The 23,125-nt window shown below is 39.3% G+C and overlaps 2 protein-coding genes across 5 annotated transcripts in view; both read left to right on the forward strand.

The window, feature by feature from the left end:
- Positions 1–23,125, forward strand: part of LOC115753095 (structural maintenance of chromosomes protein 5) — a 33,428-nt gene that overhangs the window by 3,803 nt on the left and 6,500 nt on the right. For 2 of the 4 annotated variants that reach the window (XM_048278618.1, XM_048278619.1), the window contains exons 2-16: positions 9,521–9,568; positions 9,664–9,768; positions 9,839–9,984; positions 11,827–11,938; positions 12,047–12,202; positions 12,438–12,559; positions 12,658–12,802; positions 12,890–12,955; positions 20,776–20,901; positions 21,044–21,142; positions 21,277–21,442; positions 21,530–21,675; positions 21,875–21,938; positions 22,033–22,157; positions 22,331–22,408. In XM_048278618.1, the coding sequence (XP_048134575.1) occupies positions 9,521–9,568; positions 9,664–9,768; positions 9,839–9,984; positions 11,827–11,938; positions 12,047–12,202; positions 12,438–12,559; positions 12,658–12,802; positions 12,890–12,955; positions 20,776–20,901; positions 21,044–21,142; positions 21,277–21,442; positions 21,530–21,675; positions 21,875–21,938; positions 22,033–22,157; positions 22,331–22,408 (1,704 nt within the window). Of the gene's footprint in view, positions 1–5,941; positions 6,218–6,992; positions 7,171–7,321; positions 7,476–7,794; positions 7,869–8,948; positions 9,086–9,418; positions 9,569–9,663; positions 9,769–9,838; positions 9,985–11,826; positions 11,939–12,046; positions 12,203–12,437; positions 12,560–12,657; positions 12,803–12,889; positions 12,956–20,775; positions 20,902–21,043; positions 21,143–21,276; positions 21,443–21,529; positions 21,676–21,874; positions 21,939–22,032; positions 22,158–22,330; positions 22,409–23,125 lie in introns of those variants that run through there. The other 2 variants (XM_048278620.1, XM_048278621.1) reach the window with 2 other exon arrangements.
- LOC115753105 lies at positions 670–3,622 on the forward strand. The gene is made up of 5 exons (XM_030691611.2): positions 670–1,016; positions 1,405–1,482; positions 2,208–2,307; positions 2,799–2,941; positions 3,298–3,622. The coding sequence occupies exons 1-5, from the start codon at positions 723–725 to the stop codon at positions 3,505–3,507; spliced, it is 825 nt and encodes a 274-aa protein (XP_030547471.1). The 5' UTR covers positions 670–722; the 3' UTR covers positions 3,508–3,622.

Below are 23,125 nucleotides of genomic sequence, written 5' to 3' on the forward strand. Positions count from 1 at the left end.
ATACCTTGTTAAGGCGCAAAAGCAAATTTTGGTAGATTATTAAAATAGTTGGCAATTTTTGAAGTATAAACAAATGTGGTCAATATAAAAAAGTTGATAAGTGATTAAAGTAAGTTTGTATTGTAATGTGTTGACCGTTGGTATGTCAGCCAAATTACGGTGCGTGATCTCAAATAAAAGTTAATAATTCAAAAAAAAAAGTTAACAAAACGGCACCGTGTTGAGTAATTTGTTCACGTCAGATTGTTAGATGATAACTGGATACTGAGTCAGCAATTTCAGACGAGAGGATTTGACTACACTTTTAGAAAGGTTTAAGATTACGTTAAGACTTTTACCACAAGAAAGTGTTAGTCTTTAATTTCTTAAGTAAGAAATTTTTTTGCCCTAACGAGAAATGATTTTTAAAGGTACTTATTAAATTTTTAACTGTTAATGAGATTTAGTAATTTTAGTAGTGAAAAATTACTAAGAATAATATTGGTTAGTAAAATTTTGAATTAACTTTTTTTTTTGTCTTAAAATTTTGTATTAACTTGAATAAATTGATTTTGGTTTTGGTAGGCACGTATAAATATCTGCAGTTCGACCGGTACAAGCGCAGTGCGCATCCTGATGCGATCTCCACCGTTGATAAATTAACGGTCACCCGCCACAATAATTGAAAGAAAAATCTCCACCTTCCCTCTGTCTGTCTGTGCGCTCGTTTGTCTCTGTGTCCGATGGCTCTCTTCTCCTCGGTCTCTGCATCACCTGTGTCTTTGTCCGTACGACCGCAAGCTCACCGCCACCAACCATGGAAACGGCGCTGCCTTTTCCATCCCGTCGCCTCTACCACGCCATCGGCGTCTCCCGATTCGTCGCCGCTGCCTTCGCCGTCCGCCGCCTCGAACCCGATCGGAGCCACCTTGTCTTCCGCGAGAGCACCGGACAAGAGCTTCCAGTACGCACCCCCTATCCCCAAGAGCAGCTCCCTCTTCCGTTTCGTTCAGGCCGCTGAGTCGAACATCGAAAAAGTGAGTTCTTCAGCTTGTCCACTCACTCGATTGTTTGCTCTGTCTTTGATCAATTGTCGCTCCTTACTTGTACGAAGTTTGTTTATTTGCTCAGCTACGTAGAATTAGCAAGAGCTTCGGGGATTTGGGTTTGGTGGTTTTGAATGTTTGAGAACCTGCTTTACTTACTGAGCATGTGTGCTTAATTACTGAAGGTCTCGATGAATTGAAGGATGTATTATCGACTGCAAAAGCTATTGCAATTGGACTTATGATGACCTGTGCCTGATTTTAATGCTTTACTGGATATGGCTCTTTATTTCTGATTTCGTGACCAGTGGATTCTTTCCCATTGATTGCCTTTATTAGTGCATCTCTGTTCAAAGAGTATTTTTCCACTGCTGAGCAGGTAATCTTTGACTTCCGCTTCTTGGCACTCTTGGCTGTTGGAGGTTCATTGGCTGGTTCGATTTTGTGCTTCCTAAATGTAAGCCCTCTTGATACTCTCAATGCCCATGTTGGTTAAATGTTTTGAACCTTAAAATCAAACGCATTGCCCAATCCCGATACACTTTTCCAGCGATAGTTTTCGTATTATGCTGAGATGAATATCGCTGAGGCTGCAAGCTAGATACTTAATGGGAGAACTTCATCTGTCAACCCAATAATAGGGGTGAAGGGAATGATGCATTTCTTGATTTTGCTGAGTTGCAAGTGCTATTTGTATTCCAAGTGGTAACCAAGTTCTTGACTGATAGATATATAGCTACTTGCAGCTCATCATGGTTCCTCGTGTGACACACGTAACACTTTTTTTTTCGGGTCAGTGACACACACATAACACTTGAAGATGCTTTATCCTTCACAATTTCTATTGTTATTTTTGGGGATTTGGAACAAATTAATTTGATGCTTAACTGTTAGCACTGCATCTCTAGTTACATGCATTTCGTACTCTATTCCAACTTAGATTTATTTAATTCACTTCCTAACTCGTGTTTTGCTGATTAAATAGAAGCCTTATCGAGCCCCTTTCTGCACAATCTCTTGTTGTCTGAACCCGGAGGATGGGTTTTGATCCTTTTCTATACAAGTTTTTGTGGTTTTCTAGTCTCATATTGAGTTTTGTCTGATGAGAAGATCTCTTTTTATTTTTTCAAACCAAGTTCTCCTCGATGTGGTGCAGAATATGATTGCCTCTGATCTGTGTAGGGTAGTGTTTACATTATTGAAGCATATAAAGTGTACTGGACAAGCTGCGTGAAAGGAATTCACACTGGACAGATGGTTCTTAAACTGGTTGAAGCCATTGGTGAGGGCCTGATATATTGATTTATCTCCTGACTTTAACAAGCATCATCTTGAACATGCGAACTCATTGAACTTTTGGAATTTCTGATACTGAATTTTTCCGCTCGTTCCTCTCGACGTCAGAATGTATTTCTATGTTTCATCTCTTTGTATGTCTAATTCTGTTTAGTTGAATTCCTCCATACTAAATAAATCCTTGGATGGGATAAAAGCTACCAAATATAATATTGGCAATTTATGTTGGGTACTGTGTTCCAATCATCATGGCCTTGTACATAAATTCCCATCCAGCATGGAGAGTATGAAAAGAATTGGTTCCCACAATCATGCTGCAATGTCTTCAAAAATGAAGTTTCAAATACCGACATTGCACTTTTATGTCATCCTTGCAAAGCACGTGTTCTGTTTCTTGAACTGATTATTCTTCCCATCTCTTCCATTTTTCTTTTCCCCCCATTTCAAGCTGACGCCGATAATATATGTCTGATACAGATGTTTATCTAGCCGGAACTGTCATGCTAATATTTGGTATGGGCTTGTATGGATTATTTATCAGTAATGTATCTCCTGATGTACCATCTTCTGTTGATCGTGCTCTCAAGGGATCTTCTTTGTTTGGGATGTTTGCTCTAAAGGTAAGCTTCGAACTCATGTACTCCGGGGACATCGTTCTGCTATATCAGCATTGGCTTGTATCATACCCCACTAAGAAAATGTTTCATCATAGTGTTGAGCTGCTGCCACTAAGACAGACACTTCACATGCTCTTGCTGAGAGCATTAAACACTGAAAAAAATGTTCATCTAAGAGGTTTCAACACATCAACTTGTGGCAGGTAGTGCTTCTGTGGACGATCTTCCGTTGTTTTAGATAGCCTTGGTGGTTAATGACAAACTTCTTAATTGGGCTTTATGCTTTGCCATTTGTATCTCCAGCTTTTCCTAGGTTATCTCTAATAGTATCTCTGATTTTTCTTTCTTTTGGCATGAAGGAGCGGCCTAAGTGGATGAAAATCTGTTCACTCGATGAGCTGAAGACGAAAGTGGGACATGTTATAGTCATGATCCTTCTAGTGAAGATGTTTGAGAGGAGCAAGATGGTGACAATAGCGACTGGCTTGGATCTGCTAAGCTATTCCGTCTGCATTTTCCTGTCGTCCGCTTCGTTGTATATCCTCCATAATCTACACAAATCAGAGTGACAATGGCTCCATTGATTCCACTGCAGAGAGAATGTAATCCTAGTGAATACACATCTGAGAAAGATGTACATGTTGAACCAGCACCTTCTGTTAGTTTATAAAAGAAATACTATCCGCCAGTGCTTGGACAGAAGCACCCCCTCTCTTCAGCTTCTCCTCCATTTCCATCTACTTGCTACAGTTATCTACAGACAGATCATAATGATTGATCAGCTAGAACATTCAATCTTCCTTATGTTCTGCAAAGGACATCCAATTGATCACAAGGTTGGTTGTGCCTGGCTATTTTGGCTGTCGAAACATACCCTTCCTAGAAAATTTATATGATCGATCGGGTTTACTCTTGTGTTTGCAAATTAACTTTAGGATCACCTATAAGCATGCATTATGTTTGCTGAGAGAGACTTCAAAGAAGGAGAAGATACCTCTATCGGGGTTTGGGTCCTTTGCAAGACAGAATTCAACTTTTCGTCTGAACGTGGACGGAATATATTGAGTCAGAATCAGTAAACCAACGCGTGGCGTTTAACCGTGCAAGTTTCTGAAAAAAAAAAAAGTTACATTTTTGGTTTTCGTACTTTTAAGAATGTATTCCTTAAACTATTTCGATGAAGTTTGTATTTAAATTATTTCAATGAAAAGTTTAATTTCTTAACATCAAGTCGAAATAAACTATTAATTGATGATTCCTATGTTTACAAGAGTGCACAATCTCATTGATAACCCCGTTAACAATTCCAACGTATGCGACAATTTAACATTCACATTGTCAGTGTAGATCCATATACAAATAGTATCTACTATCTAGGACTACTTTAATAAAGATTATTTTTTCAAATAATGTAACCACAATTTTAAATCGCTATGCTAAAACTAAAATAGTTTAGAGATTCTATGAGAAATCACTATAGTATGGTACCATTGGTTATTCCATATTGATTGTAAAGACTTGCTTACAAGTTATAATGGCATTCTATCTTACTAAGACTTTTGATTACATCGGCAAAATTTGTAAATTGGAATTAATTCGACATTCTCGTAAGATCATGCGTTAAGATGATGGAAGACAACAGTTTTTCCTTGTAAAATAATAGGAAGGCTAGTTTTAAAACGAAAACAATGGTACATGGATTAAAATTGAACGTTCCTAAAAGCAAGTGGATCAAAAGTCTAATTTAAAAACAAAAAAAAACTTGTACATGAGGACTAGAGGTGTGAATGACTCATTTTTTAACTCACTTTTATATACTTAGATCATATATAAGTTCACTAAATTTGAAAAAAATTATTAATCCTATTCAGATATGGGTTTTAATGGATTTTAACTTAATCGATTTTTGACCCATTTTGACTTATGGAATATAGCTTTCCAAGCATCCCGCCACCGCCACCGCTCGCCTGCCACCACTGCTCACCCCCATCGCAGGCCCACCACAGCCTCCGCCCACCACCTGCCCCTGCCGCCTCTCTCTCTCTCTCTCTACCGAGACTCGGTCTTCGTCTCTGTTTCGGAGTTCAATAACATTGCCGCAACAATCTCGGGCCCTACTAAATCTCAGCACCGAACCCAACTGACCCCCCATATATCTGCCAAACAATCCTATTCTTCTCCCACCACCCCCACCCCCCCCGGGAATCATGCACCTTCGACGCTAGTCCTTCGATTCAATCGTCGGGATTCGTATATGTTGGTGAAGATGAAGAGAGAGAGAGAGGACTAACTCCTCAGTGACAAGAAACAGGGTCTTCGAAAATAAAGTTCCAAGAAGCCGTGACGAAGCTGACGAGTGACGACCCACAAGACCGACGAAAGAAACGGCAGCCCAAAGCTCCACAGGTGGACCATCATCTCGTTCCGCAAGTCGACCAAACCCAGCAAGGCCGGAAAGCCGCCTAAGGCCCTAAGTTGAATCGACAGTGCTTAGTGAACTCGATGGAGGAATTGGTAATCCGAAAGCGAGAGAGCTCGAGGAGATTCTTTTATGGTGAAATTGAGAATCATAGGCAAAATTCAATTGTTCTGTGAGAGAGAGACAGAGAGAGAGAGAGAGAGATATTTATCAAATGAAAAGCGAAGAGCCCAAAATTCTAAAAAGTTGAATCCTTGAAATACCCCCCAAAAAAAAGTATAGGAAATAGACGGACCTCTTCTTTCTTCTCTTGGGGCGATGGTGGGCGGACGGTAGCAGGCGACGACTGCAGGCAAGCAACCGATGACAAGGGGCAGATGGGTAGCAGCAGCTGGCAAAAGTACAGCGAAAAAGGACGGAAGATGTTAATATGAGTTGGGTCGAATATGAGTCAATCGTAAATCATATTAAGTATAAATTATTAAGTTTTTATTGTATAAATATCGATTAAAATATATTAAATGAATTAATATAGGTCGGATATATTCTATCCGACCCACTTATTTAATTCTTGAGGGCCAAAGGTCCGGGTGTAAGACCAGCCCGACTCACGTCACATCACTCCTTCAATGTTGTGCCGCACAAGAACGGCTACTCCCTCGACTGGCGCCAATTCTTGCTTCTCCGATCCCTGGGGATGCTTCGCCTCTCTCCGGGAAGCCCTTGCTTGCTAATCGCCATGGTTTGATCCGCATTCCCTAGGGTTTCACCGACGCCCCAGCCTCTCAAGTTCAAAGCCGTTCAACGAGTGCGAAGCGACTAATGGCCGAGCCTCCGGCAAAACGCCCCAAGATCGTCAGGTCCGCGTTCTTATCCCTCCCTTCTCTCTGTGGAGCTTTTTGTGCTTGTTCGTATTCGTTCCGTCGTCCTCCTAAATCCCGTCCTTCAAGAATTGCCGCCACAAGAACCAGGACTCGAGCCAATCTTTTTCTTTTCTTTTTTCCCTTTCTTTGTTGGTGATGGCCGGATCAACCAAATAAGCTGGTGCTAGATTCGCGCTACTTGAAGATGTTTTCTTGGAAATCATTATCATCTTATACAAATGCTTTTTGAAGGACGTCAAAAGCAGTCGACTAATATTTTCTAAGGAACAGAAATTGATAAGAGTAGATGATTTGATCTGTTGATTGGGTGGACAAGTAGGTAATTCTGTCGAAGATTAAGCTAGTGGATTGAATGGGTGACTTGCCCCGAAAAAGGAAAAGAAATGGATGGTAAGGATAGCCGACATCCAGCGTGGAGGTTTGTGAGCCAACATGGTGCTTAAGCTTGTGTAATAAAAAAATTAACTTAGGCATAGTGGGACGTAGGCAACCCTGAAGCGATGTCAGGTCTGTGCACAGAAGCTATGTGAAGTTCTTGTCAAACAGCCAATCCAAGTATCTCAGATAGCGCTAAGCTTTGTCTGCTGACTGGACGCATGATTGGAATTAGTTGTGGGAATGTAGTCTTCCTACTAATCATCATACTCTTTTACACACCAAGGATACCTTTTTTCTTCTTTGTCATTTTCCAAATTGATGGCACATTCTACAATTCCAGAGAGTTAAACCTGCTTTTGAACTTTTCTTTCAGGGGAGAAGATGATTACTTGCCCGGGAATATTGTTGAGATTGAACTTCGTAATTTTATGACTTTTGATTACTTGAAATGCAAACCATGCTCAAGATTGAACCTTGTGATTGGTCCAAACGGTTCTGGGAAGAGTTCTGTTGTATGTGCCATTGCTTTAGGTCTTGGAGGCGACCCTTCGGTTAGTTATCTTCGGAACTCGATCACTTTTTAGCTTGTTACATATGGTGTGGGTCCATGCGTGCTGGTGTCTGTTTGTGTATGCGAGCGTGTGTGCAGGTGCACCACGCACAAGTGCATCTATAATCTGTTCAGAATTATGTTACTTGCAGCTACTTGGAAGAGCAACGAGTGTTGGAGCATATGTGAAGCGCGGAGAGGACAATGGATACATTAAAATTTCCTTGAGAGGGGAGACGGTGGAGGAACATATTATCATCACACGTAAAATAAGTACTCAGAACAATTCCGAGTGGTTGTTTAATGGTAAGACATCTATTGATTGACATGCAATGGAACTTGGGTTTGTTCCACCGCATTCACCATTTAGCACTTTGTTTCCCCGATGATCGTGTTTAGTTGAGATATGGAGGCCTGTATGAAGTAGACTGCCACTATGGTTCCACATATGTGCATAATGCTGGTGGAGTTGTCTCTTGAGATATATGTTTTCTAGGTTTATTGGCGTGGCAAATTGACATTATGAGACTGACTGTTGTCACCCATTTTGGTTGTTATCAGACCATTTTTGTTGGCAATGCTTAGTAGATATGCTGTCTACTTGCTGATACATGCCATGTTTCAGGCAAAGCGGTTCCCAAGAAAGAGATACTTGCTGTTACTCAAAGATTCAATATTCAAGTCAACAATTTAACTCAAGTAAGTTTGGTTTCAGCATTAAGGGTGCTCTATATTCGGACTAACATTCTTTTGCTTATTCTTTACGTAATTAGATTGCTTTGTGGAATGGAGACAGAAGAAACCAAGTACACATGGTGTATGCATGGTGAATTCTAAGATGAATAGGGGAATTTTGTCAAATAAGGGAGACAAGTAATAACTAGGTAGTAGTCTCGCATCTATTATAAATTTCATAAGCATCTTAGGCTTAACCTGAGCCTTCAAATTCTTTCAAGCCAGTTGTGCCACAATAAGGCGATGAAAGAGAAGATTCAGGTTTGCCCCCTAAAATATTGGTACATAGCAAGCAGTCTTTTGGCACAATAAATCAAACTTGCTGTCTTGAAAACCAATTTTGATGCTTTCTGCAAATTGGTTGAAGCTAAACTTGTGGTCTAGCTTGATTCTGCGTAAATGTCCTGATTTTAGTCTTAAGATATCATAATGTGGCAAATCATATGTCTAACTCTTCTCATTCTTTGGCATGATGAATGAAATTCTTATATTGAACGATGTTAAGAAAGTCCAATTCAAAAGTTTAAGCTGATAGGTGGAGGTAGAACATAGAAATATAGGGTTTATTGAAACTCCATAGACAAGAGATGTGAGATGCCTTAACACTCCCTTTCACGTGCAAACCAGACTGTGAACTGCGCGTAAAATTGATGAACGGGGAGCCTTGCACACAAATAGTTGTGCTGCGAACTTGGCTCATGTACCATGTTACAAAATTCAACCCCTGAGCTTAAGTTGATACGTGGATGGAGGCCATATGAATAGAAGGCCTATTAAAACCCCATAGACAAGCAATGTGTGAGTCCGATGCTTACTATAATTTCTTTGAACTAGATTTGCCAATCTTGCTTGTTTCTTTGTGTAAAAATCCTTGAAGGCAACCTGCTTTTCCCTTTACATATTGTGATCATCAGCCTATCTCTTCACATTCTTTGTACAATGAAGGAAAATCCTTTCTCGAAAATGAATTCTGATGATTATATTAATTTCTTTGAAGCTAGAATTATGGGTATTGCTTTTCTTTCGGTATAGATATCCTAGAAGCCAACCTGCCCTTCCTTTATGATATCACCCTTGTTTGGCTCTGTTCTATTTTCGGAAAGACTGCTGCTTACGTGCTCCTGTAGAACTTGTACAGAAGATATTGTTGAAAATGCAAATTTATGTGTATTTTTATTGAGGTACCACTATTTTATCGTTCTCTTCTATAATGCATGCAGTCCTTCTTCTACATCTAATTTAGTTGATTGTTTGTATGAGTAATATGTAATGTTGGTTTGTGCTTTATTCTTTTAACTTCCTCCTTTTTATGGTTTTTGTCGATATGTTGCTCTTTTTATTGTCTTTTGCTGGTGAATTGCATATAGCTTGTTTACATATAATACAACAACGAATTATGAAACAGATTGTTATTCGGTAATCTGTCGCTTGCAACTTTCATAATCTAGTCATCTCTTTTCTCGGATGGTTTACTCCATCCTTTTTTCTTTGGTGCATGGCTGTTGGTTGTGTAGTTTCTACCGCAAGACAGGGTCTGTGAATTTGCCAAGTTGACTCCTGTGCAACTTCTGAAAGAGACGGAGAAGGCTGTTGGTGATCCTCAGCTTCCTATCCAGCATGACGCTCTTATTCAGAAGAGTAATGACTTGAAGATTATCGAGCGGGTCCGTCTTATACTTGTTCTCTTTCTCCCTCCTGTCAATGATGTGAGACGTTTCTGAAATAACTAAACTTCCCAATTTCTTCCACTTTGTTTTAGTCTCTTGAGAGAAATGGAGAAACACTGGATCAATTGAAGTCCCTTAATGCTGAACAAGAGAAAGATGTTAAGCGTGTACGACAAAGGGAAGCACTGCTAGAAAAGGTTTGTGTCCATTTTTTCTTGATATTGTTCCAATTTGCTATGTTTACATACTTCTGTTGATCATTTGCAGGCTAAGGTGATGAAGAAGAAGTTGCCATGGCTTAAGTATGACATGAAAAAAGCTGAATATATGAAGGCTAAAGAGCTGGAAAATGAGGCAAAGAACAAATTAAATGAAGCTGCTAGGACTTTAAATGATTTTAAAGAGCCCATTGAGTAAGTAACTTGATCTGTGAATGTGCTAATGCCTAACAGATGTGGAGGATATGTTATTTGTACTATTATTTGAACCTGTATATGTGTCTGTTTTTGCAGAATGGATGTATATTCACTATCCACATGAGCTTGTGATATATGTGTTTGTGTGTATTGGAAGGTTGCGTAATGAAATAGAGGATCCAAGTAACTAGTCCTACTTAGGTTGGAAAAGCCTTGGTTGTTGTTACATGTGTGTAGGAAGTTGCATATACTTGAACAACTAGCAAAAGAAGTATTATGTCATTAGGTGGAGTCGGTTACGTGGATCCTTTTGGGTCAATTCTGTGTATAGTCTTCTGAAAGTTTCAAGTGCTCTATTTATTTCCTTATTGTCGAATTCCACGTCTTTTTTCTTTTCTTTATGTCTCTTCTCCAAGCTCCATCCGATGATTATGTCATCAGTGGAGCATCAGGACGTCATCATTTCATCACCGAACCATCTAAAACGAGGTTCTCTTATCTTATTCTTAGTAGGTGGACACCAACTTTTCCTTGAAAAGTTTCATTTCTAATCCAGTCTTTTCTCTTTTCTCGAGTTTCAGAATGTCTAATTAGTCATTCTCATGTTTGCTACTCATTTTCTTCACCTGTTGGTGTTTCACCTCCCAATCATATAAAGTATCAATGGTTTATTGCTGTCCTGTATTATTTTCCCTTAAGCTTACGTAATGTCCTAGTATTTGTATATATTTCCAGCTTGGGCATTATCATGGTGATTGTGCGCTTTGAGGTTGCTTATTTACTAGGCAATTGTAGTAGCTGATTGTGCACTTTGAGGTGTCACTGGGCTTCTGCAACTTCATCCTTGTTATTTCTGGATATCTTCAGCAGTTGGTCTATCTATGAGATTTTTGCTCCAAAATGCTTGCCTGCAAGAGATGACCGTTGTCTCTCTCACGGCCCATGATCTATTTTTTTTAAAAACTTCTAGATCTTTATAATTGAGGAGGACTATATATAAGAAAAATATGCAAATTGTAGTGCTGATGACATTTCTTAAGGTAAGTATGCTAAAGTCACACTGCAGAAATCAGAATGAGATACGCTACGGTTAGCTGTCATAGATGCGTTATATCACGGAATGGTCTTGTGGTGGTATGCTTTCAAGCATTTTTTTTTTTTATAGTATTTCTAATGTTATGTGAATTGAGCTGATATCTCTGGTTATTGTGCTTGATCTTACCAACTGCAAGTTTGATTAAAATATAATGAAGTAGAAGATACTGGTGTATGTATGCATGTCACTTTCATTCTTATTTTGTACTTTGGTGGCTCATGTTGATTGCAAAATTTTGCATGATGATGGCTTTGGATTTTATCGAACGGTATGGATTTAGTCTTTCCAAGCTGAGGAAGCTTGACTTCCATTATGTGGCTGCTCTATTTATTAGGTCAATGAATTATTTTGATGTTCAAAGTGAGTATGGGCAAAATTTTTTTTTTTCTCTTTTAGGAAATAGAGAATTTAATCTAAGAGAGATACCAAGGGGGTACCACCCTTCTAGAAAAGTTAGATGGGGAGAGTCTACAAAGTCTAACAAAGTATTCGAATCGCTATCGTTTCTTTACATCAAAGAAATGAGACTCTAGACTGGAAAATAACCTCAAGTTTCTATTCCTTCAAATATAAAAATTGTTGGAGGGATAGCAGCTCGATGTCTTCTCTTTGTCGGCAGTTAGAGTTAAGTTAAAATTGTTCTTTGGGCAGAGATTTAAGCTTAAACTGAATTCCTGCTTTGTTGTGCTTTTTCCTCTTGTTTCGGAACCTTAATTATTGACTGATGTATTAACTGGTTGTAGGAAACAAAAGAGGGATAAAGTGGCACTGGAAGCTAAATGTAAAAAAGTTGGCAGTCTTATAAGTGACAACGCCAAGAGACGCTTGGAAATTATGGAGAAGGAAACCCAGTTGGTAAAGTGGCTATATTTGTATTTCTTATCGTGTAAGGAATTTATTGTGATTGTCACTTTCTTAGTTGAAAATTTTCTATTTTTGCCGAACATATTTTTATGCTTTTAGGAGGTGCAAGCACAGGGAAAGTACAAGGAAATCCAGGATCTGAGGAAGCAAGAGGCATCTCGGCAGCAAAGAATCTTAAGAGCAAAGGAGGAGCTTGCTGCTGCTGAATCAGAACTTAAAAATTTGACTGCATACGAGCCACCGACTGCTGAAATCGTATGGAGCTTGAATAAATAGCATATTGCAAAAACACCAGCAGTGCCTCTTGAAGGAAATCCAATTACACTCATGATATGGCGTCCTTATATGCCATAGTCACATAAATCATATTAAATAGCCAATCTTATTAAAAAAGTCAACAATTCGTAGTACTGTTGGAATTTTATTAACTTACCAGCTTTATTCATCGTCTATACTTTTTCTCTTGATACTTTGTTTGTTCTCTTGTCAGAGCAAGTTACGTGCTTCTATCCTAGAAATAGAAGATTCTGAGAGGAACATGAGGCAGCGGAAGTCAGACCAGGAAAGAACCTTGGGTCAACTTAAAATGTCGTTGCAGCATTGTTTAGACAGGTGTAATAGTCATGCACTTCAATCCTGTAAAAGATTGCTAATTTTCCCCCCTGTTTAAATTGGGATATATGTCGGTATTTCACATGCATCTTTTGTAGGTTGAAGGATATGGAGAGTACAAAGAGCAAACTTCTACATGCGCTAAAAAATTCTGGAACTGAGAAGATATATGAAGCTTATCAATGGTTGCAAGAACATCGATCTGCATTGAATAAGGAGGTGTATGGTCCTGTGCTACTTGAGGTACTCAAGTAATTCTGTTAATTCAATTTCGCTTCTAATGGTTATTGCCCTCATTTCACTGTTAACTCTATTACACTCTAAAATCAGGTTAATGTTTCGGACAGGGACCATGCTAGTTACTTAGAAGGCCACATCTCTTATTACATGTGGAAGGTACATGTGATCAATGTACCATTTGAAGTTATTTTGTGACATTTTGTTCCTTTCCACTCTGAGCTAGTCTTGATTATATTCTTGTCTAGTAGGTTTTCATTTCTAGGTCATCGTTCCCAGTGACAGTTTTTGCTTAGCAGAGTTTAGAAAGTTTAGGAGATTTATTGACTAGCTTCTGTTGCAAAAACAAATGCCTTCTGTTATCAAAGACTCATGGTGTCTCAAACTACTGCAAAGTTTGGCTGATGTGTTCCTTTATCTACTTGCATAGTGCCTGGTAGATGCTATCTTTCATTTGGCTGATTGACATGGCCCTCCTATGTCTGGCCTGTGTATAGTGGCCTATCTGAAGAACGTGACAGTGAGGCACTTGAAAGGGCTGGTGATTTTCCTTTCTCAAGAACCGAGCTGGCTTGAATATGAAATCCAGACTTTTTCAGCGGAATGCTTATTTCTAGTTCAGTTGTGGAGATGTATTTGGTGGGCCTGAGGTCTGTAGTTGTCAGATGATTTACTTGTGATATGAAAAATTTGATGAGCCAGATTGTGTCATTAACACATGAAAGGAAAGCAGCTATTAAGTTCTACTTGGAACTCTGATGAACATAATCGACACCTGGTAAATTGAGGTAGTAGCATAGCCGTGGAATTGTTATATTTTGCAGTCTCTGAGAGAGGTCAACTTCCGGAGTCCAGATGTTTTATCTACTTAGTGGACATGTGATCCTCATTTCTAACTTGTTCCCTCCCAATTTTGGCCTTCTTTGATCCTTTTATTTGACTAGAAAGTAACATTTAACTCTTTTGATGCATGAACTCCTATTATACGGGGTAGTTGCTCAAATATTGTGAAAATCTGCACGAGTAAATTAGTCAATTTTTCTTTGCACCATTTGATTGCATAGAAGTGAGGTGGATCTGGAGGACGTTTTTGATGATTTAAACAAAAGGTTTGTGCATAGAATTAGAGAGCATGAAGTTAAGGAGGCATTAAAGAAAATGAAGACTAGTAAACCCTTGGGACCCCGATGGTGTCCCTATTGAAGTGTGGAGATGCTTAGGGGATGTAGCAATAAGTTGGTTGACTAACCTCTTTAACAAGATTCTCCAAGTTAATAAGATGCCCGATGAATGGAGGAAGAGCATGCTTGTGCCTATCTACAAGGGAGATATCCAGAATTGTTCCAACTATAGAGGCATTAAGCTTATGAGCCATACAATGAAGTTGTGGGAGAGAGTTATTGAGCATCGTTTAAGAATAGGGACCAAGGTCTTTGTAAATCAAGTTGGATTTGTGCCAGGAAGATCTATCATGTGGGCTATCTTCTTGATATGACAGTTGATGGAGAGATATCGAGAAAAGAAGGAGGACCTACATATGGTGTTTATTGATCTCAAGAAGACGTATGATAAGGTTCCAATAAAGGTTCTGTGGTGGGTTCTTGAAAAGAAAAAAGTACCTTCAAAGTATGTAGAAGCAATAAGGATATGTATGATGGTGTTCCTATATGTGTGAAGGCTTGTAATGGCACATCAAGTTATTTTTCAATCACAGTAGGCTTGCACCAAGGTTCCGCTTTGAGCCCTTATCTTTTTGCCCTAGTTATGGATGAGCTAATAAAAGATATCCAAGATGAGGTGCCGTGATGTATGCTATTTGTCGATGATATTGTGCTTATTGATGAGACCGGGGCTGGGATTGGCGCTAAATTAGAATTATGGAGGAGCACATTAGAGTCTAAATGATTTATGTTAAGTCGAAGTAAGACCGAATACATGAAGTGTGAGTTCGACACGGCAAGAGGAGGAGATCAAGAATGCGTGAATATGCTTGGACAGGAGGTACCCATGAAAGATGCTTTTAGATATCCAAGATCAATATTGCAAAAGGGGAGAGAGATTGATGAGGATGTAAGCCATAAAATCGGAGCGGGTTGGATGAAATGGCTTAATGCATCGGGGTTTTTGTGTGATCACAAAATTCCTCTTAGGCTAAAAGAAACTTTTATAGAACAACAGTAAGACCCGCAATGCCATATGGAGTTGAATGTTGGCCAGCACAGAGACAACATGAGCTTAAAATGAGAGTAGCGGAAATGAGGATGTTAAGGTGGATGTGTGGTCATGCAAGGATGGATAAGATAAGAAATGAAGATATTCGATGAAAAGTTGGAGTAGTACCGGTGGCGTAAAAGATGAGAGAACATAGATTGAGATGGTTTGGGCATATTCTTCGAAGATCCCTAGATGCTTCGGTAAGGATAGAAGTTTGTTACCGAGAGCATGACATGAAAAAAGGAAGAGGTTAGTCGAAACTTACCTGGGGAAAAGTAGTAAAACAAGATTTAATGAATTGGGAAATAGATTGGTGTACGGTTTGTCGTAGGACGGAGTGGAGGAAAGCTATTAGCATTGTGGAGGGGCAGAATTCTTTTGTTCCGGATGTCCTTTTTAGTCTTTTTTCCTATATATATTTATATATTTTTATATAATTATTTCTTGTCCCTCAATTGGTCTTGCTTTTATTTTATTTATTTTTGGGTTCGTCGATTGTCGACCTCAACTAGTTTGGGATAAAGGTGACGTTGACGTTGACGTTGACGTTGATTTGATTGCATATGCTTGCCATGAGCCTATTGGCATCATGAAGCCTTTATTGAAGCTATTGCTTCATATCAACGCTAGATTTCTATTTTGACTTAAAAGCCAGCTGTTAGGTTGATGCATTCTCTCTATTTATAGGGTAGTCGAGAATCAGCAAGGGACATGATAAGGAAATGCTACATGGAATTCGAAGCATACTATTAAGAATTGCATTATGCCCTTGGGTAGCTAGCCTATATTTTCAGTACTCCGTGAATTTGGAAATCCTAGACTCGTTTATATTGGAGTGGAGATATGCCCAAGTCGTGTGGATTGTCTTGACATTTTTGCCCAATAGGTGGTGAGTTGCATTTTTCCTTGCAAGTTTCCAGCAGGAAGCATATTGGCACGTGCAAGAATTCCACAATTGTTTCCTTTTCTCAGATAATTTGGAGAATGGCTGCTGTAGAATGGCGCACAGTGTAGCTTTCCTAGGATAATTGTTGGAAGGAGAAAAAACTCACATATGTATTCATCATTCACAATAGTTACGATCGGTTTCTATCTATATACATCGGGAACATAATTAGAGAGGACCTATTTAATAGGTAATTGGTAACTAATAGCTAGATGATAACAAGATGACAATTAACACTAATTAATAGCTATGACATCTATCTCTAACTAACACTAATTAATCGCTATGACAGCTAACTCTACACATTCCAACACCAGCTAACTCTAGATATTCCAACACTCCTCCTCAAGCTGGCTTGAAGATATCTTCCATAGACAGCTTGCTCACTAGACGGTCAAATTGCCTTCTTTGCAGTCCTTTGGTCAGAATGTCAGCAGCCTGTTCATCACTTGAAATATACGGCATACAAATCAGCCCACTATCAAGTTTTTCTTTGATGAAATGTTTATCAACTTCCACATGCTTTGTCCGTTCATGTACCTTTCTCGGTCTATCATTTCTTTAGCCTTGGCTGGTTCAAGTTTCAGATTTGGCTCCACAGGTGTTTCCGCCGCTTTACATCCTAATAAACCTGTCTCTTTTAGCGGATCAAGCGCGTATTTGCGTTGATTTACAAATATGTCCTTCTTGGATCTCGCAAATTCTATTCCAAGGAAATACTTAAAGACACCCAAATCCTTAACCTCAAACTCCTTAGCCAGCTTTACTCGCAAGCTTTCCAACTCAACCGTGTCATCACCAGTTGGTATTATATCATCAACATTGACAATTAGAATGGCAAGCTTACCTTCCTTTGAGTGTTTATAGAATAGAGTGTGATCCCCTTGACTTTGGTGATAGCTGAACCTTTTAACCACCTTCCCGAACCGTTCAAACCACGCTCTTGGTGATTGTTTAAGTCCGTACAACGACTTTTTAAATCTACAGACTTTGCCTTCATTTTCTGCAAAACCCGCCGGCAAGCTCATAAGCACTTCCTCCTCTAAGGCACCATTCAAGAACGCAATCTTCACATCTAACTGGTGTAAGGGCCAATAAAAAACAGCAGCCAAAGATAGCAAAATCCGAACAAAATTTATCTTGGCAATCGGGACAAAAGTCTCCCGATAGTCAACTCCATAAGTCCGAGTGAACCCCTTCGCCACTAGCCTTGCTTTATATCGCTCAACACTCCTGGTTTACATTTTGCAGTAAATACCCATTTACGGCCAGCAATCTTTTTTTCTTCTGGTGCATTAATCAATTCCTAGGTGTTATTCTTCATAAGTGCTTGCATTTCATCCTCAATTGCCATCTTCCACTTTGGATCCTTCAAAGTCTCCTGGATATTTCTAGGAATATTTATGTGAGATAGGTTTGACACAAATGCTCTATGATGATGAGACAACTTATGATATGACACATGTTTTGATATAGGATCTTGAGTACATGATCTAACCCCTTTTCTAAGAGCTATAGGCATATCAAGATTAGAAGTATTAGTATTAGAATTTGGGATTGGAATGGAGGGAAAAAAAGTAATACTACTAGGATCACCCGATGACGAAGGCAAGGAATCATCTCCCGGGGCAATAGACAGATGAGGCTCTAAGATAAAGTTCTAATCTGCAACCTTTTGAAGAGTTTTTCTTCTAGTGTAAACCCGAAGCTCGGGCTTGTTGATCACATTGTGATCTTGAGCTTTTTCTCGCCCTGTCTTTGACACATCAAGATTCGGCAAAGGTGTTTCCGAAGACTCAAACAAAGGAGTAGGAAGGACGGGAGAGTTTGAGTGCCACAAATTCTCTTCACTAACTTCGGCATTCTCCCTTTGAAGAGATTTGTTGGAAAAAAACGGTTGTGACTCTATGAAGGTGACATCCATAGTGATATGAGTTTCCAGTATGTGGATTGTAACACTTGTAACCTCTTTGGTTAGGTGCATACCCAATAAACACACTTTTCAGCCCGAGGATCTAATTTGGATCGACACCGACTTGGGAGGTGGACAAATGCAGTGCAACCAAACACCCTTAGAGGAACATTAGAAAAAATTCGAGCTGTGAGGAACACTAGTTTGAAACAATCTAAGGGAGTAGTGTGGTTTAATACCCGAGTAGGCAGCCCATTGATTAGATAAGATGTCGTTAACACGACTTCCCCCCATAAGTGTTTAGGTACATGCATGGAAAAACCGAGGGCACGAGATACTTCAAGGAGATGGTGATTTTTCCGTTCAACAATGCCATTCTGTTGGGGTGTAACTCGGCAAGTTGACTGATGAAGAATGCCTTTTTCTCTAAAAAAACTCCCCAAATACTGGTTATAATATTTAGTACCATTATCGGTACGAAGGATATTAATAGTAGTGTGGAATTGGGTCACAACCATTTGATAAAATGTTTTGAACAGGGACTCGACTTCGGACTTGGCACTCATCAAGTATGTCCAACATAAACGGGTATGATCATCTATAAAGGTGACAAACCATCGTTCTCCGGTTTTTGTTGGCATGGGTGAAGGACCCCAAACATCACTATGGATTAAATAAAGTGGAGATGATGCACGATGCGGTTTTGGACTATAATGAGTACGTTGACTTTTAGAAAAAAGACAATTGTCACAGTGTAGTGAAGAAACATCCACACCTTTGAACAAACGAGGAAACAAATATTTCAAGTAGCCAAAGCTAGGATGGCCTAATCTATGGTGCCAAACCATAATCTTTTCTTGGACAGAGGAAGAACCGAAAGTTCCATACGCTTGAGCTTTTTTATCAAAGACAAACTCTTCAAAATAGTAGAGACCATTGCTCATCCTAGCACCGCCAATCGACTTCCCCGAGATCCGATCCCGAAACTCACAATGGGAAGCAAAAAAGACAACACGACAGTTGGACTCTTTAGAAAGTTTACTAACAGACAATAGGTTACAAGCTAACTTAGGAACATGCAGTACATTATGAAGGGTAATAGAATCGGAAAGTGGAACCGATCCTTTGCCTATAATAGACGAAAAACTCCCATCGGCAATCCGAACTTTTTGGTTGCCCGGACAAGGAACATAGGTTGTAAACAAATATGGAATATTACTCATATGGTCCGATGCCCCGAATCAATGATCCAAGGGATAGGTTGCCAACAACAAGAGAGGGCTTTGAGGTTTCTACTTTGGTGGGCAATCGAAGAAGTAGGATTACCCGACACGGACCCAACTTGAAGTAGCTGTAGAAGATGGTTTACTTGTTCTTTGTTGAAAGGAAATGCGGTGGCCTTATTAGCTGTAGGAGGCACATGCTGAGATGGCTTATTATCACGGCTGAACGAAGTTGGTCGGCCATGAATCCTCCAATAGGTATCCCATGTATGATGGGGTTTGTTGCAGACATCACACCAAATACGCGGTCTCCCATCCGATCTTTGCAAGTTAGAAGGAATTATGCTTACATTTGCCTTGGAGTCTATTGTTGCGGGCACACGGCTCTTCTTGTCTTCGGAGGCAGCCAAGGTTGAACCATCCAGTGATCCATTCTTTCTGCTGGTAGCTACCTTGCCCAACATTATTCTCCGTTTGCTTTCTTCTCTTCGAACCTCCGAGAAGACCTCTCCAATAGGTGGAAGAGGTTACTTCCCAAGTATTTTGCCGCGTACCTCATCAAACTCATCTTGAAGCCCAACCAAGAAAGCATAAATACGTTCTGCTTCTACAATTTTCCTATATCGATTACCAGCTTCGATTCACCTCCACTCATGGTCATTAAATAAATCCATCCCCCGCCACAAATGTTTCAAGGAATGAAAGTATTTTGTGACAGTTTTCTCTCCTTGTCGCATCTTCCCCAATTTCAAGGTTAACTCGTAGATTTGAAATTGATTACCCAAATCTGAATACATCTCACACACAACATCTCGTAGTTCCGTAGCAGTATGGTAGCCTAGATAGTTTGCACCAATATCTTCTTCCATGGAGTTGGTCGACCACGTTATAATCGTTGAATTCTCCGCATCCCGGACAACCCAAGCGGAGTCATTTATCGTAGGCTTTGTAATATCTCCGGTCGGATAGCCAATCTTTCCTCTGCCACATATATACATTCGAGCGGATTGAGACCATTGAAAAAAGTTATCTCCATTCAGCTTTATGGAAGAAATCTGAATAGGATGAGGTTCGCGAGACTTTCCGAGAAGTGATGGGGGATTAGACTGGGTGATTGATGATTCTTTCGACATAGTGATTGAACGATCAAGGGAAAGAACAGGTAAAAAAAAAATCACCCGAGGTAAATAGATAAAGGACCATCAGGCTCTAATACCATGTTGAAGGAGAAAAAACTCACGTATGTATTCATCATTCACAATAGTTACAATCAGTCTCTATCTATATACATCGGGAACATAATTAGAGATAAGACCTATTTAATAGGTGGTTGGTAGCTAACAAATAGATGATAACAAGATAACAATTAACACTAATTAATAGCTATGATAGCTAACTCTACACATTCCAACACTAGCTAACTCTACACATTCCAACAATAATAACTAAGAATTGGTAATTGGGGCATGGATTTGAGACTTTTGTTTATCTAATTTAACAACGTTTTAATATAGTTGGTTACCTTTTAGAATGTTAGATATACTGCTGTATTGCTCCTTCAGCACACATTCTTTTTTACAGTAATTATTCTGCACCCATTTATATTATTATTTCTTCTGCGCAAGTGCATATATTACTGAATGAATTTCTCTCCTCATTGGATAATGTACTTACTTGATTTCAGTCTTTCATAACTCAAGATTCTGGGGATCGAGACTTCCTTGTAAAAAATCTCCGGCCATTTGATGTTCCTGTATTGAATTTTGTGGGTAAAAGTGGTCATAAAGAACCTATTCATCTTCCTGAGAAGGTACGAACTGACAGGCCAGTTTAATGTTGAGAAATCTGAAATTGGTTTTTTTCTGGGTCGTTTTTTCAATTTTTTTTTTTTTTGGGGGGGTTTGAGGTAATTGACATTCCTATTATTCACGGTAGTTGTGAATGTGCGGCAGTTGCGTGCACTTGGCATCTATTCCCGGCTTGACCAAGTCTTTGATGCTCCTGATGCTGTGAAGGAGGTTATGATCAATCAATTTGGTCTGGAATACTCGGTATGCTTAAGCCTTCCACAGCAGTCTGTTTTGGAATATGAAGAAAAGAAACTCAATAGCAGGGAGTCAGTTAATTTTAAGTAACGGACAGAACCCTTTGATTCAGCCTAACTACTGTGTTCTTGGTTCATCAGTACATTGGAACAGCAGAAACTGATCAGAAGGCAGATGAGGTTTCAAAGTTGGGAGTTTTAGATTTTTGGACTCCAGATAATCACTACAGGTGGTCAAGGTCTAGATACGGTAATCATGTTTCAGGGAGTGTGGAGCCAGTTGGTCGTTCGCGTCTTCTCTTGTGTGGTATGTATCCTGGAGACCTTCATATATCTGTATCTTATCTTTGTTGGATTATGTTTGCTAAATTTTGTCTCCATACCATTTGCTTAGGTTCTGATGCTGGGGAAATAGAAAGGCTGCGTTCCAGGAAAAAGGACCTGGAAGATCGTATTAGTGATTTAGAGGAGAGTCTGAAACCACTCCAGTCTGACATAAGACAGATAGAGGATGAAGCTTCGAAGCTTCGCAAGCAGCGGGTATGCAGAAAGATATGATATGGAACTTCCATTTTATGTTTGTGTTTGTCATCGACACTTCTTAGTTTTATAATAAAGTGCCATTGTTTCCTTAATTGGAGTGGTTCTTGATATATGAGTGCCAATTTCATATAAACTTCATAGTGGACGATATTTGTGACCCAGTAGTGAAAGACTATTTGCTGTTAATATCTTGTAGGAGGACATAGTCAATACTATCAATCATCACAATAGAAAGAAGCAAGAAATGGTACATCGTGTTGGTAAGTTCAAATTAGCAAGTCCTTATTAAGAGGATATCTCGTTGTTATTTGTTTGGCTCATGATCTTGATGGTTGTTTCATTAACCAATTTCAGATCAAAGGAAAAAGAAGTTGGCTTCACTGCAAGAGGAGGATGACCTGGATACTATTGTGAAAAAGCTTGCTGATCAGGCTGCTGGATTTAATGCTGAGCGATATAAATGTGCTCTTCGTGTGAAGGTCTGGAGCGGCCTTTAAGCTCCAGCTCTGTGTTTCGTTTTCCTTTTTAATATTACCTCTGCAATATATTTTGTTGTTGTTTTGTGCCAGAATTCCCGCAAAACATTGACATCTAGCCTGTCTCATTTTTCTTAGGAATTTCAGATTCTTAGTTTGCTGTTTACACTTTGCAGGAATTACTTGGTGACGCCTTTTCTTACAAACGAAGCTTTGCTGATAAACATATGGCTTCTATTGAGTTTGATGCAAAGGTACTTACCATGCCATAGCTATATGATGTGTCGTTTCTTTTGTTTACCTAGGACAAGTCCATAATGTTTTCCTTTCACATTCTGTGAATTGAAGGGAAACAAAAACGGAAATGAAGCTAGAGAGACTGTAGTGAGGTCCTCTACGATGATTTAAGAATAGTAACGCCAATACATTTATCTGGAGCTTCATATCAATGGCCTTATTGCCATTCCTTTGTGTTTTCTACGCCTACTTTATCCATTGAATATTGTTGACTTACTGCCAAAGAAAATGCCAATAGTCTGTCCTATGGCATGTTTCAGTAGTTATTCTCAATAAGCTTAAGTGGATCCCACTTCTCTTGAGCATTAGCTATTTTTAGTTTCATTTGTTTCTATGATCTATATGCTCTTTAGCAGAGTTGTTCTTCATGGTGTATAAAATGTCACTAGGTATTGATCTTCATCAGTTGCAGGTTTTGTCTTATTAACCATTTGAAGATATCTCAAGTTGGAGGAAATATATTTCACTTGAATCTCATACGACTCAGAGAAGTTTATCGGAGAATATTTCCTTATTTTTCTAATATGTCAGACTACCATCCTTCTCAAATTATCTCTAAGGTAGCTCTAGCAGTCAAAGATAGTGAATTTTTCCCTTTTCGCCTTTTTGGGTTGGGTTTGCTGTCTTACGTCATATTTTATTCCCACCTTCATTGATCTTCTGTGTCTAAGTTC

The sequence above is a fragment of the Rhodamnia argentea genome, chromosome 5, assembly GCF_020921035.1.
Source record: "Rhodamnia argentea isolate NSW1041297 chromosome 5, ASM2092103v1, whole genome shotgun sequence".
Classification (NCBI taxonomy): Eukaryota; Viridiplantae; Streptophyta; class Magnoliopsida; order Myrtales; family Myrtaceae; genus Rhodamnia; species Rhodamnia argentea.

Coding starts and splice junctions, on each gene's coding strand:
- LOC115753105 (XM_030691611.2), top strand. CDS start 723: ATGGCTCTCTTCTCCTCGGTCTCTGCATCACCTGTGTCTTTGTCCGTA. Junction 2,308..2,798: donor TAAACTGGTTGAAGCCATTG/GTGAGGGCCTGA, acceptor TGTCTGATACAG/ATGTTTATCTAGCCGGAACT. Junction 2,942..3,297: donor TTGGGATGTTTGCTCTAAAG/GTAAGCTTCGAA, acceptor TTTGGCATGAAG/GAGCGGCCTAAGTGGATGAA.